The sequence below is a fragment of the Zootoca vivipara genome, chromosome 2 (assembly GCF_963506605.1).
Source record: "Zootoca vivipara chromosome 2, rZooViv1.1, whole genome shotgun sequence".
NCBI lineage: Eukaryota > Metazoa > Chordata > Lepidosauria > Squamata > Lacertidae > Zootoca > Zootoca vivipara.
This window is the reverse complement of record NC_083277.1, coordinates 109,448,048-109,464,376: the sequence shown is the minus strand read 5'-3', so window position 1 is coordinate 109,464,376 and position 16,329 is coordinate 109,448,048. Positions and strand designations below refer to the sequence as shown.

The 16,329-nt window shown below is 43.1% G+C and overlaps 2 protein-coding genes across 2 annotated transcripts in view; both read right to left on the bottom strand.

Annotated features, from left to right (window-relative positions):
- The window catches only part of SCN8A (sodium voltage-gated channel alpha subunit 8), a 64,046-nt gene that overhangs the window by 30,842 nt on the left and 16,875 nt on the right, over window positions 1–16,329 (bottom strand). The window contains exons 6-13 of the mRNA XM_060272013.1: window positions 12,019–12,240; window positions 11,199–11,262; window positions 8,740–8,881; window positions 6,075–6,281; window positions 5,493–5,780; window positions 3,892–4,251; window positions 1,259–1,394; window positions 500–738 (exon numbers count right to left, since the gene is read on the bottom strand). Of these exons, the coding sequence (XP_060127996.1) occupies window positions 500–738; window positions 1,259–1,394; window positions 3,892–4,251; window positions 5,493–5,780; window positions 6,075–6,281; window positions 8,740–8,881; window positions 11,199–11,262; window positions 12,019–12,240 (1,658 nt within the window). The remainder of the gene's footprint in view (window positions 1–499; window positions 739–1,258; window positions 1,395–3,891; window positions 4,252–5,492; window positions 5,781–6,074; window positions 6,282–8,739; window positions 8,882–11,198; window positions 11,263–12,018; window positions 12,241–16,329) is intronic.
- The window catches only part of LOC118079554 (transmembrane protease serine 12-like), a 105,834-nt gene that overhangs the window by 88,092 nt on the left and 1,413 nt on the right, over window positions 1–16,329 (bottom strand). The gene's annotated exons all lie outside the window — the stretch shown is intronic.

The window sequence follows — 16,329 nt, the reverse complement described above, 5'->3', positions numbered from 1 at the left end:
TACAGATCAGTTTCATTTGTTGTGAGACATTAGTGTTACATACAGTGTTAGGTTAGGAAGAAAAGAGAGGGGGAACGGTGAGTGGGGTGGGGTTGGGGGCAATGCTTCTATTCTTCTACTTAGTGCATATGTGGGGTTTTGTGTCAGTGTCACTTGTGTGGGTTCTCTTACTATTTGCTCATTGTATTTCCTCGGTGGTGAGTGAGGTTAAGGGTGGCCTAGGGTGTGGTTGGTTGTCTTTGGTTGGCTGTAGTGAGATTTGGTTTTGTGTGTGAGTGTGTGTATTTTTGAATCAGGTTAGCCAGATTGATTCGTATGCTGTCGGGGGATTCTTGTTGTTGTTTTGTTGGGCTGTGTATGTGATAAAAGGGAACCATATCGGGATGAAGGCTTCTTCTACTATTTGTCCCCGTGTCCGTTTCAGTTCATTGACTAGCTTTTCTAATAAGGCTGTTTCCCATACTATTTTGATACGCATTGGGAACATTTTCACGCTTACCAGGTTCCCTACAGCCAAGACATGCTCAAACGCTGGGGTCATGGGATGGTGTTCCATTGCCATGAACAGAGTATTCAAAACAATACAGATCGTAATGGCTAAATCCACAAAGGGGTCGAAGACAATCAAGTTGACAATTTCTTTCAGCTTCATCCAGTATGGGTGGCACTCCCAAATAAGGAAGATGTTGGCAAATTTGTACCAGCAGGGAGGGCATTTTCTTTGGGATTCTTCTAGTTCTACAACAAAACAAGAAGGTGGGCAAGTTTAACAGATTAATGAAGACACGCCCAATGAAATTTTATGCAAGGTTTAAGTCATTCTCGATTTGTTGGGCCTTGCTAGGCTGCTACGTTTTAGGTTTAAGAGGTGGTCACATTTCACAAACAAAAGGAATCAGGACATCTGCAATGAGACAGGAAAACAAGCTATGCGTGAAAAATTAATCTAAGAATCCATAAAATTAATATTTGGGGGTGGAGTGGAAAATTAATATTTGGGGGTGGAGTGGAATAAAGAAAAAATTCTGTATCTTAAATCAAGAGTATGTTACATTTTAATCCTGCCCTTCCTCCAAGGAGCTCAGGGCAGCATGCAGAGTTTGAAAAGTAGGGTTTATGCAATCTTAAGAACAACAACAAAAATGTAAGGTGGTTTTTAAAAATAAAGCATGGGAAAACGAAATATGAATACTAACTTCTGAAGTGGGTAATCCCTTGAGCTAGTGGGCACAGGACCACAACTTTCTAACACACATACCTTCTACAAGGGTATTTGTGATTACTGTCATAATACTGTTGGTTCGGTCCTTCCTTCCAAAGGATGCATTCAGCTGGTCCATTGATACCAAGAGTGACCCAGTAGCTTTCTTTTTAATCTCCACCTCAGTGGTTCCCTGCAAAATCCATTAACATCCCATTAGTACAGCCTCTTTCATGTCTGCGCAGGGAAATGTGATGGGCTCTCAGCTGCAAAGGCAGAATTTGTTTTCCAAGCCTCTGTCAAATCTTTATATATGTGGAAGATGGTGGTTTTGCCAGCTAATAATAACCTCACTGGCCTCCCCTTCTTAAGGTGAAGAAAGGTTTTGCTGTTATAAAAATGAGATCTATTCTACTTAACCCCAAACTTTTTAAAGTCAGGGATATTCTGAAGTGCATTTCAAAAACTATTGCAGTGGGTGGAATTCTGGTGTAAAAGGAACTTAGATGAAACTAGCTGCAGAAAGCTGATTTCACATTAGTGCACTGGATAGAGACACCCTGCATAATATTTTATAAGCTCTTTATTGGATATGTTCATCTACTCTCTGAATTCTTCAAGTTCTGCTGCTATTCCAGTTAAATCTGGAGTCCCTGGAAATCACATTAAATGAAAAAGTTTGAAGAACATGTATTCTGTGCCTACCTTGATTGTCCAAAAACAGCACTAGCTAATCCTTTAAAATGGTTTGTCTAAAGCTGACTTTCCAATTGGCTATTTAATCATGACTAGTAAACATAAATAACTGAGAATCTACTCCCTTCTATGCTTCTTTGTAAATGGGAGCAGGCACAGATCTATGGAACGACAAATGCTGTTTGCTTCAATCAAGCACAACTAACTCAGCATTTGCTGCATATAGAGGTTTGAAATAAAATAGTTACAGGTAGGTAGCCGTGTTGGTTTGACGTAGTCAAAACAAAATAAAAAAATCCTTCCAGTAGCACCTTAGAGACCAACTAAGTTTGTCATAGGTATGAGCTTTCGTGTGCATGCACACTTCTTCAGAAAGCTCACACCTATGACAAACTTAGTCTCTAAGGTGCTACAGGAAGGATTTTTAAAATTTTGTTTTGAAATAAAATATTTACTCTTTGAAAAGCCTGCATGGCTCATGTGGTCTCTCAGATGTGATGATGAAGATTAGGTGTTTCTATTGTTTAACAACACATTATAGCCACTGTCCCAAAGAACTATTTGATGACAGGCATCACACAATACAGACATGTATCTTAGGTGCCCTTCCATGCATGCGTCATGCTAAAGTTAACAATCTGTAACATTTCCATGCTGTTAGAGAACCAAGTTTGGAAAGAGCACAGTAGACTAGCATGCTAACTAGAGAAAGTGGTAGTAATTGAAGCTGAAAGTAACTAGGGAGGGTTTCAAACATTCTTAAGGAGGGGGAAAAGGACTGGGAAGGAGTAGTTTCATTTAGTTTGCAAGAACCTAGACAAAGAGGTGTTTTGTTTTTTAAAGGAAAAAAAAGCTTGGAATTTAAGGACACAGGAATAAGGCTTCCCATGTGCACTTTGGCCAAAGATGGTGATGCTATTCATAAATAACACTCACTCTGGAGCAACTTTCTTTGGCCATAATGGGAGCAAGTTTGTTTAGAATTGGTGGCAATGGTTTTGGCTTACAGGTGACCCTGTACCTTTCGTTTGCCTTCATTCTCTGGCATAGTTCTAACTGATCGAGTAAACCTGAACCTGGGCTGTATCAGTTCAGATTAAAAATGGGGAGGGTGCAAGATGGGGGTGCAGGAGGATTTTGATTGGTCCTGTAGGAAAAACCAAGCCTCGCCCCAGCTCCTGTTCCAGCTATTCATATATGGGGAAATTCACCTCAAGGCCTGTCACTCCACACAAACAACTATGCCCCATGGAGAAAACTACAGTCTCTTTGACATCTATGGTTTGTTTTTTGGTAGTTAAGGAGTATTCAGTGATCTGAAGTCTCTGAAATGGTGCAGCTCAGTCACAGGTCTCTGACTGCGTGGAGAAAGTCTTGTTTCTCACTGCCCTAGGAATTCCTAAATGATTTGGGTTGTGTTTTTTTTTGTAACTTCTTTTTACACTAGAACTTGCCTTCATCATCTCGTTTCTAAAATACGGACTGAGATGTCCAAAATAAAAAGGAAGTAAACTGATAGGATATTAATACACCGAGCAAGATTTATACAAAAGTAATCCTAATTGTATGAGTGGGATTAAAAAATTTCTGATCTAGCCCATTCACGCCCAGATGTTCCTGCACATTTTGAAACTTCTGAGGGATTTGATTTAACAAACAGGGTACTTGATCACTTCTCATTCCTCAAGAAGATACATAATTTTTTCCAAGCCATTTTTTCTTAGAAGCCAGAAGAGAAAAGAGAAGGAAATATGTGAGTAGGTTAATCTGGGAAAGAAGGGAAAGTGAAGAAAGTGAAGATTAAGAAGCAGAGGAGCCTGGGATAAGGGTTCAGACTATAACATCTGTTGGCTAGACAAACCAAGTTTCATTCCGTCAAGGATCCATTTTGGCGGCATACAGGAAAGCAGAGAGAAGGGTGGGCCTCCATGCCTAGACTATCTACTCATTGACTTCCTTACGCTGTCATCAGTAGCTGCCTTATCTATTTTCACCTCAGGCAGAAGCCGTCCGCTGGGTATGTTGGAGGTTGGGCCACCAATCAGGGAGACCACGCCATTGCAGTCCACGGTGCTGTTCCGCTTCATGTTCCGGCGGATGCTGGGAAAGATGCGGGACGATCTGCTCCCCTGGCTGTAGCCGCTGTAACCGCTGTAGCTGCTTTTCCTCTCGTGGCCCCGGATGGGTATGAAGAGGGAATCCCTCCGGCCCTCGCTCTCCTCCACTGTGCTGTGCTCGTCATCAGCAAATTCATTTTCTGAACCCGGGTCACGGAAACCTCTCTTGAAGCTGAAGATGCTGCTTTTGCTGTTGTGCCGGGAGAGGTAGGGGGATCCTGGGATGCTGAGCAGCGACTGGAAGGAGAGAGCAAGCAGGAAGATGGAAGAGAAACGTGGACAGGAAGCTATAAAGCACCAGCAACAGGCGAAAACATAGAATTTACCGCACAATTGGACGAAGGGGAAAAAAGGGGGGTGGCAAATTCTCCATCATGAAAACGCTAGAGGCTGGTAGCCAAGGAATCAGCTGATTAGTTTAAATTAATATATGAATTTAATAGCACATGTCATCCTCTACTGCTTCGTGGTTCTCATTTACCCCTTGGATCGCCAAGAGAAACCCAAACTGCCATATATGTATCTGTACATATTTAGATAGATAAAACTCTTTGGTGGAAAATGTCTATAGTTTTGATTTGACCTATGCGTGTCTCTCCTCCATTAAACCAACTCTTTTCAACAAGTTTTCAGTCTCACCATAGGAGCTAACTGCTCTGAACATGTCCCCTTTGGGGTCTTCATGGATTGTTTATAGAGCAATAGGGACTCTCTAGAGCACTGACTACTTTCTCAAGACAAAGTAACTGAACACCTCTCCAGAACACAATTTGCTTTTTAGCAACAGCATGAAAACAAAGAGAATGTCCACAAAGAGATGCAATGACGTGGTCAGTCAGGCAACTGATTGTACCAAAATTGATCTGGAATGAATTTGATAGTTTGCAATCAAAGTCTTTTCAATGGAAGGTAATGGGCAATAGCCAACTGAGTTTTGCTCAGAGTAAACCCATTAGAATTAGCAGAGCAATGTTTGACCTTATGCTTAAAGGTGCACTCCTCCATTGTCTCCCAAGACAGACAGATGCAAACAAAATTAGCCATGTCCATGACCCATTTCAGTGGGTCTACTCTGAGTATGACTAAAGCTGGATATAACCCAGTGATTTCTGTATTTTGGAGGGACTGGTGCTCAGTTTAAGCAGAGGCAGTACAAATGATGTGGAATATGGCATTGCTTCCATTCCACTTTATCAAAAAACCTGTCTTCCTGGCATTTTGAATTACATCATTCCAACTGCACCCCCTTAGTGAGGGGTAGGCATGAAGGCTGGTGGGCATCTTTATGGCGCAGAGACAGCTAGGAGATATTGTGCCAAATGCTAATGTATATATATGGCCACAATATAGCATGAGGAAAAACTAAAAGAAGGAAAATAGTGCTATCAGGGAAGGTGGGAAAAGACTCCAGTCCAGCCATTCCTCTGACACATTCCACCCAACACAAAGTTTTCACTTGCAGGGCCTGCACACTTTACCTGGTTCATGATGGAAAGTTTCCGCCCCAACCTGTTGTCTGGCAAGCGGAAGACCTTCCTCCTCATGCCATCTTCCGACTCTGACTTAAACACCTTCTCAACATCTCCCTTCTCTTCTCCTTCCGACAGCTCCTTTTGCTTCCGCTTCTTCCTCCTGTTCCGCCTCTCCTTGGCGCTCTTAGAGCTGAGCTTGGAGATCTCGGAAGAGCTCTGGGACATCCTTCCTCCGCCATCCTCTTCCACAGCATCTTCTGAGACTGTCCCTGCTGAAGTGGCCATGGCTGCAGCCTGCAGTGGGGGTGGGGGAGTAGTAGGAAGAGCCAAGATAACCAAATTGTAGCACCTTGCATGAATTCCTTCCAGCCTCTAAACACTGTAATTAATTAGACTCTAGCTATGGAGAGAACAGCAAACTCTCCAATTTCCAAGGTAATGGAACACAGATTGGATGTTGTGTTTATTATTAGGATTAAATTAGCCTGTGCTCTCTATAAAATGAGAACGCACAAGTAATGCTAGTGCATTTTTATTTTTATATATAGTGTGTGTGTGTGTGTATGGTGGGGCACGTTAGGGAATAACCTGAGCTTCCTCCTGTTGCTTTTTCAGCTGTTCCAACATGGCCTTGAATTCTGCCTCCTTCTGCTCTGCCTCTTCCAGTGTCGCCTGGTTTTGTTCTTCATAGGCCATGGCCACCACAGCCAAAATCAAGTTTACCAGGTAGAACGACCCAACGAAAATAACCAGGACGAAAAAGATCATGTAGGTTTTTCCCGCTGCTCGCAAAGTCTGTGAAGAAAAAGAGGTCATTGTGAGGTTTCCTATTTTGGTCGCTGAACCTAAGATTTGTTTGTGGCATGTTAGTTATTAGAAGACCACCTGAGGTGCTGGGAACCCATTTCTGGGAACTCCATAAGGCAAGCGGATACCCAGGGGGTGTTGAGAGAACCTTTTACCAAGCAAAGGGTGATTTGAATTAAAGTACATGGGTGGCGCTGTGGGTTAAACCACAGAGCCTAGGGCTTGCCGATCAGAAGGTCAGCGGTTCGAATCCCCGTGACGGGGTGAGCTCCCGTTGTTCGGTCCCTGCTCCTGCGCACCTAGCAGTTCGAAAGCACGTCGAAACCAGAGCACACCGAAATGCAGTTTACCTTCCTGCCATAGTGGTAGCTATTTATCTACTTGCATTGGTGTGATTTCAAACTGCTAGGTTAGCAGAAGCTGGGACAGAGCAACGGGAGCTCACTCTGTCACGGGGATTCGAACCGCCGACCCTGGTGTTCCAACTCCTAGTCCAACGCTCTAACCACTAAACTATGCTGACTCTTTACCTTACGACGTAGCATTATTCCCACGGGCCTGAGGGAAGGGGAGGAAAGATGGCTGTTCCCTTTGGCCAGTTAAAGGGAAATCACTGGAAACCTCTGCTGCATCTTCTCAAAATGGTAAGCCTTCCCCCCTGCCCCGCCACTCTCTGAAAATGTAAAAATTACCCCCCCAAAAGCCCTGCAAAATATGGGGTGGCTGGTTTATGATTCCAAACTTACAACAAAGCAATGCAAAGCAGCCCCTGTGTACAGAGGGAATATCAGTTTCCTGCCTCCTTTCTCCATCTGTGTGTCATTTTTTTAAAAAACAACAACAACAATAACCCACATGTTCCAACAACAGGAAGGTATTATTTTAACCATTTTAGCTTTGGGTGCAAAAAATTCTAAGATCGGCTATTTCAACACTGCATCCCTTCCCTGAAAACCCTGCTGCTATACCTACAGTCCCTCCCCTTCCACTTATTTGCCCTTTTGTGGGCTGGGTGGGGGTGGGGACCATGCATATGTTTTCTATCCATCAGCATGGGACAAAGGGAATATACAAAGCTATAGCGCAGGCATATCCAACTCCCAAGAGACTGTGATACTCCCAGCATAAAAAAACTGGCAGTGCTCTACCCATTGTCACTGGAGGGAGAAGGAACATGCATGGGGTGGGTGGATTGCCCAGAGTTGTTGAGCATTTTTGAGGAGGATTGCACAGAGTTTTTTAGCTTTCCCCCCATAACTTTTTGTACACAATAAGGATCCCGTGATCTACCAGGATCAGCTGGGGATCTACTGGTTGGATGCCCCTGCTATAGCATATTGGTGTCAGGGACTGGGCAGAGGAGGAATGCTGGAGACTGCCTCCCCAACCTGACCCTTCTAGGGAGGAGGAAGAGGAAGACAGAATAGATTTACAACAGGGGGGTTGAGGGAGGTTGCAGCTCAGAGGCAGATGAAGGGGAAAGTTGGGAAATAATGGGAGAGGAGGAGGCAGAACCAGAACAACACCTGGCTGACACGTTGTCATTAAAAAGCATCCCAGACCCTCCATCTCCCAGAACCCAGTGAGCCTTTCAGCAAAGAGCTGAAATACAGAGGGCCTGTTGCAGCACCCCTAGAAGTAACGAATGAGGAAGTGGGAGAGATGGGGGGGGGTGGAGATTCACTTGGGACGATGCCATTATCCAAGAGGCTGGGATCTATAGCCAATCTCAGTAAAGATTGAAATAAAAAAGGATGGTAAGAAAATTTCCTTGTCTTTATACTTTCCTGGGCAACTAGCTGGGAACTGCTGACAGCATCCTGACAATTGGGTTGGGCTGGTGTAGATGATTCTGCATTCCCTATGTGTGTTGGTATTCTTTGTTTAGTCATGGCACACACAAACTTGCAGTCTCCTGAAGAAGAGAACACGGTTGCTTTGCTGCTCCTTCTGTTCTGCTACTGCCATGTTTGGCTCAGTGTGTCATCTGAACCTAGGCTCGTGGTTTGCCTGGCTCCAGACACCCCACAAGCTGTAACCAAGATTTGTTCTTGGCTTACAGCTTGTGGTTTGTACGAAGGTGACAAACCACAAACCCAGATTCGGATGACATGCAAGCCATGGTTTAGCTCCCAGCAGCGGGACTGGAGAAGCAGAGCTGCAGCAGTCTCCTCTCTGGGAGGCCTGCATACTTGTGTTGAGCCATAGTTTGGCTCAGTGTTACATTCAAGCTGAGCCAGTGCAATGAATGGTTTGTACTCAGCTGAATCACAGCTGCTGTTTTGATGCGAATTCATTTGATGCCAGAAAATGTTTGTCATTTTTCACAAGCATAATTACATACAACTGCGCCTTTCGTTATTTTTGCAGACCGCTAGGTGGCCCCTGGTGCAGGCTGAAGGAGACTCATCACACATAGGTAAAGGATAGGAGATGTCATACTTACTAACTGATACAAGTTTTCCCAGAAATCCTGAGTCATGAGGCGAAATAAGGCCAGGAAAGCCCAACTGAAGGTATCAAAGCTGGTGTAGCCATAGTTTGGATTCCTCCCTGCTTTCATGCATGTAAAGCCCTCGGGGCATTGGCTGCAGACAAGATGGAAGAAATTTAAGCTAGTTGGCATGGTAGGAGCTATTAGACCAGAAAGAGGAAGACTCACCGTGAATGCTTTCGCTGCCCCCAATTCAACAGTCTGCTTTCAGCAAGCCTGATGTTACTACTGTATTGTGTTGGTTCCTTACTTGAATTGTAAAAGTTTCTCATTTAAACTCTTTTACCTTCCATCTTTTTGGGGGGGATGTGTGTGTGTGTGTGTGTTATTAAAGATTTCTTGGTTTAGAAAAGTATGTGCAGTGTCTCTATTTTCAAGTTACATTTTCTGCAGGCCAGTTTCATTTGTTGAGACATTAGGGTTACATGTGTGGGGTTTTGTGTCAGCGTCGCTATTCGCTTGTGTCCCTTTAGTGGCGAGAGAAGTTGGGGTTGGCCTAGGGTGTGTTTGCTTGTTTGTGATTGGCTGTGGTGAACTTTGTTTTCAAGTGTGAGTGGGGTGGACGGGTGTTTTTGAGTCAGGTTAGCTGTAATGATTCATATACTGTTGGTGGATTCTTGTCATCTTGTTCGGCTGTGTGATAAAGGGGAGCCATACCGGGGTGAAGGTATTTGTCCCAGTGTCAGTTTCAGTTTATTGGTTAATTTTTCTAGTAAGGCTGTTTCCCATACTATTTGGTAACATTGGTCCCTGCTTACTCCTGACAGGTCTCTCCAGTGTCTGGTTGTGATGTTTCTGGCTGCTGAGAGTAGGTGGGTTATGAGTTCTTTGTGATGTGAGTGGACATTATTGTCTTGGAAGATGTTTAGTAGGGCCAATTCTGGGGTGATTTCTAATACTTGCTGAGTTATTTTACATATTTCTCGTATGGCTGTTGTCCAGAATAGTTGGATTTGGGGGCATTCCCACCACATGTGGAGGTATGTGCCTGTGGAGGTGACCCTCTCCAGCATTTTGGTGAGGTTCCTGGGCGTATTAGCGCTAATTTTAAACTCTTTTACCTGACGTTAAATGTATATTGTAGTTGGAACTTGCACTGGAAACCTTACAGTGAAGGGCATTTCAGAAATCCCATACAGTGGTACCTCTACGTACGAATTTAATGCGTTCCGAACACACATTTCTAAGTTGAAAAAATTTGTAGGTCGAATCCCATAGGAATGCATTGGGAGAAAAAATTCGTAAGTCAAAGCAACCCTATCTAAAAATTTGTAAGTAGAAAAAATCCTATCTAAACTGCATCCAAGATGGCAGACGGAGCTCCATTTGTAAGTAGAAAAATTCGTAAGTAGAGTTATTTGTAAGTAGAGGTACTACTGTATTAAGTAAAACAAATGTGTGATGGAAGAGTAGACTTTCTGTATGACTTCATGGATTTTCTTTACATCCATGGGATAATTTTATTACAAGAGTGATTCATTCACCCATATACAGTCCCGTCTGTGCAATTAATAGGCAAGTACACTAATGTAGCACACAAATGTGAATTTCTGGAATGCTAAAACAAAACACGAACTTGAATTGAACTGGCAGCTTCCACAGCAAAAATCAAGAGTTCACAATAGAAGCAGTTATTATTGCACTTGCCTCTGCATAAATACTGCATAATTGTTCTGCAAGTGTTAACCTGTATATTCTCCAGCAAACAACCATACAGCAAGGCATTCAACCAGTGTGGTTCATATGTGGAATATTGCAGCTTAAGATGCACAGGAATGGATACATCAGTCAGGACTGGCTCTGCCGGTGCATCTTCCTTTCTGTTGGTTATTGCTGCAGCTCTGCCCTACAGGTTGAGCCACTCCTGGTATCAGCATTGATCTATCAATGCAGATATGCTCACATGGTGGGAAATTAGGACTGTAGACACCCCCTCCGTCAAGCTTGTAATACATCCTCACATTTTAATATGGGTACCCCAGCTAAAATCAATATATGTAGGAATAATTATACCATTTTGCCTGAGTTGGGGCGGTTAAAACAATTTGGATCGGGCCTAACACGTGTCGTTCCCTGTTCCAACACTGAAGTCCAATGTGTGGGTCTTAACTGGACTTTGGGTGAAAAAAGAAGGTAGGGTCCCAGTCCTGTATCATGTATAGGCTCTGTGCACATCTGCATTTCTGCTTAATGTATGCTTTAAGTAAGATACAGTAGGCGTCTCCATTAAAAAAAAGTTAAATATTCAGGAAGACTTATGGTTGTACAAGGTACCAGGTAATCCAATTGCTTTTCAAATGAATTTGTTTAAGTACTTTTGGAGTGTAATCCATGCCTATTGACTTTTTTTCTCTTTCAAAAGTAGTTTGTCAAATTGAGAGAGACAGAGATAATCTGAATTGAGAACTTACCCTGCGTCAGTGCTGTTACCGCACAACAAAGGATCAAGAAACCCAGGTAATGTGTAAAAATTGGCTACAGAAGGTACAGGGGAGGGAGAAGGAGAAGGAGAAGGACAAGAAGAAGGAGGAGAAATAAGAGCACAGTCACTTAATGTGATCCACAAGCTGGGATATTAGCATTTCACAACCACAGTACCATGAGTGCAAGGTCATTTGGGACTTTACCATTTCACAGAGCAGGTGTTTGGGTAGGGAGGGCAATTGTCATATGATTGAATTATCCTCCCACTTTGCAGAGTATAATTCTGACACTCTGTATGCTAGCCCGATGACAACCTCTTATGTCAATTGCTACATGAGGCATATTTATTCATTTACGGGGAAATGGAATTCCTAAGTATCCCCCCCCCAGACCAATACTTTGTAAAGTCATTATTGAGACTTTAATTTTTTTAAACAAACAAACAATCACACTTTGCTAAACTGAACAGAAGATTATAAATATGAGGCCCAATTCATAATAAATATTGGGGAGCAGTCCGCTGGGCAGGATTTTGAACAGATTATAAAAAAGGACTCTACACAGAACCAGTTTTTAAGGACTGTGGCAAAAGCACAGGGGCTTTTCTATGAAAGGAAAAGAGGGAAACATACAGTGCATAAGAGAAATACTGGTAAAAAAACCCACCTTTCCTCCAGAGAAGAATCATTTCTGGATTTAGTAATGTTTTAAGTCATGATTGTTAACCCAGCGAATCTCACAGCCATAATTATTTAGAGAGAATTGTGCCAGGAAAAAAACAAAACACACACACACACACACACTTACAAACATTGTTGGTGTATTCTTCCCAGTCAAAGCCCTTGGTGCCATTTTCCAGGTAGGTCTCATTGAGATCAATGGGCCAGACGACACACTTGTTCCTTAGATTCCCCATGAACAGCTGTAGCCCAATTAGAGCAAATACGCTGAGGCAGAACACTGTCAAAATCATCACATCCGAAAGCTTCTTCACAGACTGGATCAGGGCTCCCACGATGGTCTTCAGGCCTGAGGAAAGGGAAAGCAGTTATGGAATTCCTGTGGAATCTTAGGAAAAGCAGCCTAGGCAGAGCAACATGGGTTACCTATTAAATTTTTCTTGACAACAGGGAAGTCTATTTTGCTCTATAGCTATGGTCCTCTGCCCACCCATTCCACAACAAGCCCAGGGTTTTGCCTTCTGAACCTTATTTACCAGATTCATACTCAATATACAGGCATCAGGAATGTAAGTGGTTCATCAAACAAGGACATGTGCAGTTCCCTGGTCTATGGGGAAGTTCCTAGGTTAAGGTGAGGCTGAAGGTTGGGTTATGTTAAGGGGATAGCCCACAATTAATTCACTGTCCCTGAACACAAACATCTAGTGAAGGCAGCTAGAGTTTGTGCAACTCAATGATTTCATATGGTACCCTCACATGAAAGGGAAAATAAGTTTTAAGAAAATGTAGAGCTGCGTACACTCAGCCTGCATTGCTGTGCCTCCTTTCTTGCAGACTTTTCCTAATATTATATAGAGTGGTACCTCGGGTTACAAACACCTCAGGTTACAAACACCTCGGGTTACAGACTCTGCTAACTCGGAAATAGTACCTCGGGTTAAGAACTTTACTTCAGGATGAGAACAGAAATCGCGCAGTGGCGGCAGCAGGAGGCCCCATTACCTAAAGTGGTTCCTCAGGTTGAGAATGGTTTCAGGTTAAGAACGGACCTCCAGAATGAATTAAGTTAGTAACCAGAGGTACCACTGTACAGATAAGAGCAGCCGATTCAAAATCTTTCTCCCCCCCCCCCAACTGTGGAGAAATTAAAAACAACACAAACCATATCCTTTTTGCAGTTGTGGAAACTTTTAAACTATTCTCTGGTGGGGCATTTTGATTTTTTTTGTGTGTGTCTTAAAAAACAGGGAGGGTAGATCTTAGAAAAAAATAAAAACCAGCTGTTCCCAGTCCTAACCCTGGACTCCTGATTCAAATCATTACTTGGCCACCAAAGTTCACTGGAAGACTTTAGGATAGTCACTGCGTCTCAGGGTAACCTATCACACAATGCTGTGGGGAGGATAAATTGGATTCACCCAGTGAGCTTCATAGCTGAGCAGGGATTAGAACCCTGGTCTCTTAAGTCCCAGTCCAACAGTCTAACCACTACACCAAACTAGTTCTCACTTATTCATTATCACTGCTCTATTTCCAGCAAACATTGTTGTGAACCATTAAGGGGGGGGGGGGAGAAGCATATTCTTCCATAAAGATAAAATCAGTTTATGATAACGAACAAGGAAAATCTTTGAAATTCACTCCGTGCTCTGCCTCATCTATGTGAAGCTTTAAGCAACATCTTTGCAAGATACAGCAAAGCACGTCAAATGTATCATCTACTACGAGAGCTTAGATTATAACTCAAAAGTAGAGCGTCTTCTATTGTGGGTCACAAGTTATGATGAAAGCAAGCTTTGTATTGTTCATGAATTTACCCAAATAGGCTTGGTACTTTGATGTTTTCAATGTGGGGATACCAATAGGATTAAATGATGAAAGTATCACAAAAGATACCATAGCAGCAAGCAAGCATCGGAAGTATGAGGAGGAAGTTTCAAAGAACAACATAACATGACTCCACAATCTCAGGTATTTGGGGGGGGGGGGAGGAACCAGCCTTTCTCCTAAAGTATGTGGCAATAGTTTCATAACTTATCCTGTTAATAAAGCCTTCTTGGCTTTAATGCGCAGAAATTCTGATTATGAGGCTTTGTTCCATGATTTCCCAACAGCATCTAGAGCAGGCATCCCCAAACTGTGGCCCTCCAGATGTTTTAGCCTAGAACTCCCATGATCCCTAGCTAACAGGACCAGTGGTCAGGGAAGATGGGAATTGTAGTCCAAAACGTCTGGAGGGCCGAAGTTTGGGGATGCCTGATCTAGAGCTTTGGGGGAACCCCTCAGAAAAGATTTAAGGGGTGCACAGAGAGAAGAGAGAAGGGGGAGTCCAGTTGCTCAGGTGAAAATCATTGTGCTGATGAGACAACTACTTAGTGTTGTATATTACAAGTGCTGACACCAGCATGTGCCTGTATGTTTGGAGTCCCCATAAATTACCAATGGATGAACTACTAGACCAAAAACAGCACTGAAGAGCACATGGAACAACATACCTGCTATAACCTTTCTGAGTGATTTGGTAATAGTACTAGAAGGATGAATTCAGATAAAGAATGCACATTATTTTTTGTTGTGGCCAGGCTTACACAAATCCCCCTGAATTAATCTATGGTAATGCATGGTAGATTCCATCAGCAGTGGTTCCTGGAAGAGATGTAAAATTTCTGGAAATTCTGAAACCATGGGGGAAAGCAGGTTTCCCCCCTCCCCTCTCCAGGGGAAGAAAAAGCTGATTTTTTGTGGGGGGTGTGTGGAAACCAGCAAAATGAACACCAGCAACATCTGGAGAACCAAAGGTTCCACAGGCATGCTTTGCCCTTTCATGTCAGTTTATTTCTCAATTTGATGTATTTCCAAACACAGAACAGTTTATTTCAAATGCTGCAGAAGATAAAGGAACATGAATGGGCGAGAACTTGAAGCAAGAGGAATCAGAGAGTGTGTTGTGCAAAGACCTTGCCACCATGTTGCAAGAGGGATAAACTTGGCACAACCCCAGACTGCACTCCTGAGCCAAATACCTAAATATGTTCTGAAAGTACCTTTCCAACATCAAGCAATAAGTGTGATGCTTGGCTGGACTTTTGCATCCTCATAAGCAAACACTGTCTGTAGAATCAAAAGTTAGCATAGGAATAATTTTTTTTCTCCAAATGCATTCTTGCGCTCCCTCAGACTTCTCAGTTTATTTTGTTTCAAATGCTTCTATATGTTTTCAATCAATCCATTACTCCTAGTCAACATCATCAATGAACACCCCCCAATCTTAACTCAATGGTTGTACAACACTGATTTTTAAAGTAACCCTAAAATGTGATACAGCCAGCAACCTTCTAATCAAAGTAACCAGCTGCACTGTTTTCTCCCCAGCTAATACACCAACCCCTTTAACTCACTCTCCTTTCCTTTAATTTATGCCCATTAGTGGCATCTAATGAGCCATTAAATGTTCTGACTTATTAATTTCTTGCTCCCCTCAATCTACCACTTGAACCAAGCATTTCCAGACAATTTTATTACTCCCAGTTCTTAAATTTCATCCATTTCCTGACTCAGAGCCCTGAGTCTTTCCCCCTCTCCAGCCCCTTGGTGCTTTCATGCAGCTGTAATTGATATTAACATTCCCCTCGCTGCTGCTTTCAAGCGTTCCCAAAGGGCTCCAGTTTATAAAGCTTTGGAAGGGGTGCTCATTCGTTCATTTTGTTCCAAGCTCATGACTCGCCCCACCCTCAGGCATTCCCACAAGTGACAATAAAGAGCATCATCTGATCTATCCAGTGGGATTAAGGTATACAAATAAATAGCTTTTGTTGCAGTGTATTTTGCAAGCACACTGTTTTAATACTCCAGTTCTGTGATGGATGCACATTTATGTCAAGCGCTTGATGCACTATTCCTGTCACTTGTAATATACACGAGGTATCTAACTTGGCCCTCCAGCTGTCATCATTCCCAAAGATCACCATACTTTATTTTATTGCAATCTATGTATGGGCTGCTATTTTTTTGGACGGCTCAGAGCAGCTTGCAAAAAGCTCCTTGTGAGCCACGACCTAGGTATCAATCAGGTCCAAAATCCCTCTCAGACCATTCACTCTCTGACCACGCTAGCTGAGGGTATTTGGAGCGCAGCAGCACTCGGAGGGCAGCAGCAGGTTAGGGGTAGGCTGATATATAACGAGGAGGCGTAAGCAGCTGGATGAAAAGCAACAATTAAACTAAACTAAACCAGTTCAAAACCTATCTTTGTCTGGCATCCAATACATCAAAGTTAGTGCCAGGCAAGCCTCCAAAGCAAGGCATCCCAATAGAGACGGCTGCCCCTCCAGTTGCTACCATTGGTGGTATGGGGGAGAATATCATTAGGGATACCTAGAGAAATGGGGGAAAAGAATTTGTGAAGATGTCATGGGGAGGTCTTTTGCCACAAGGG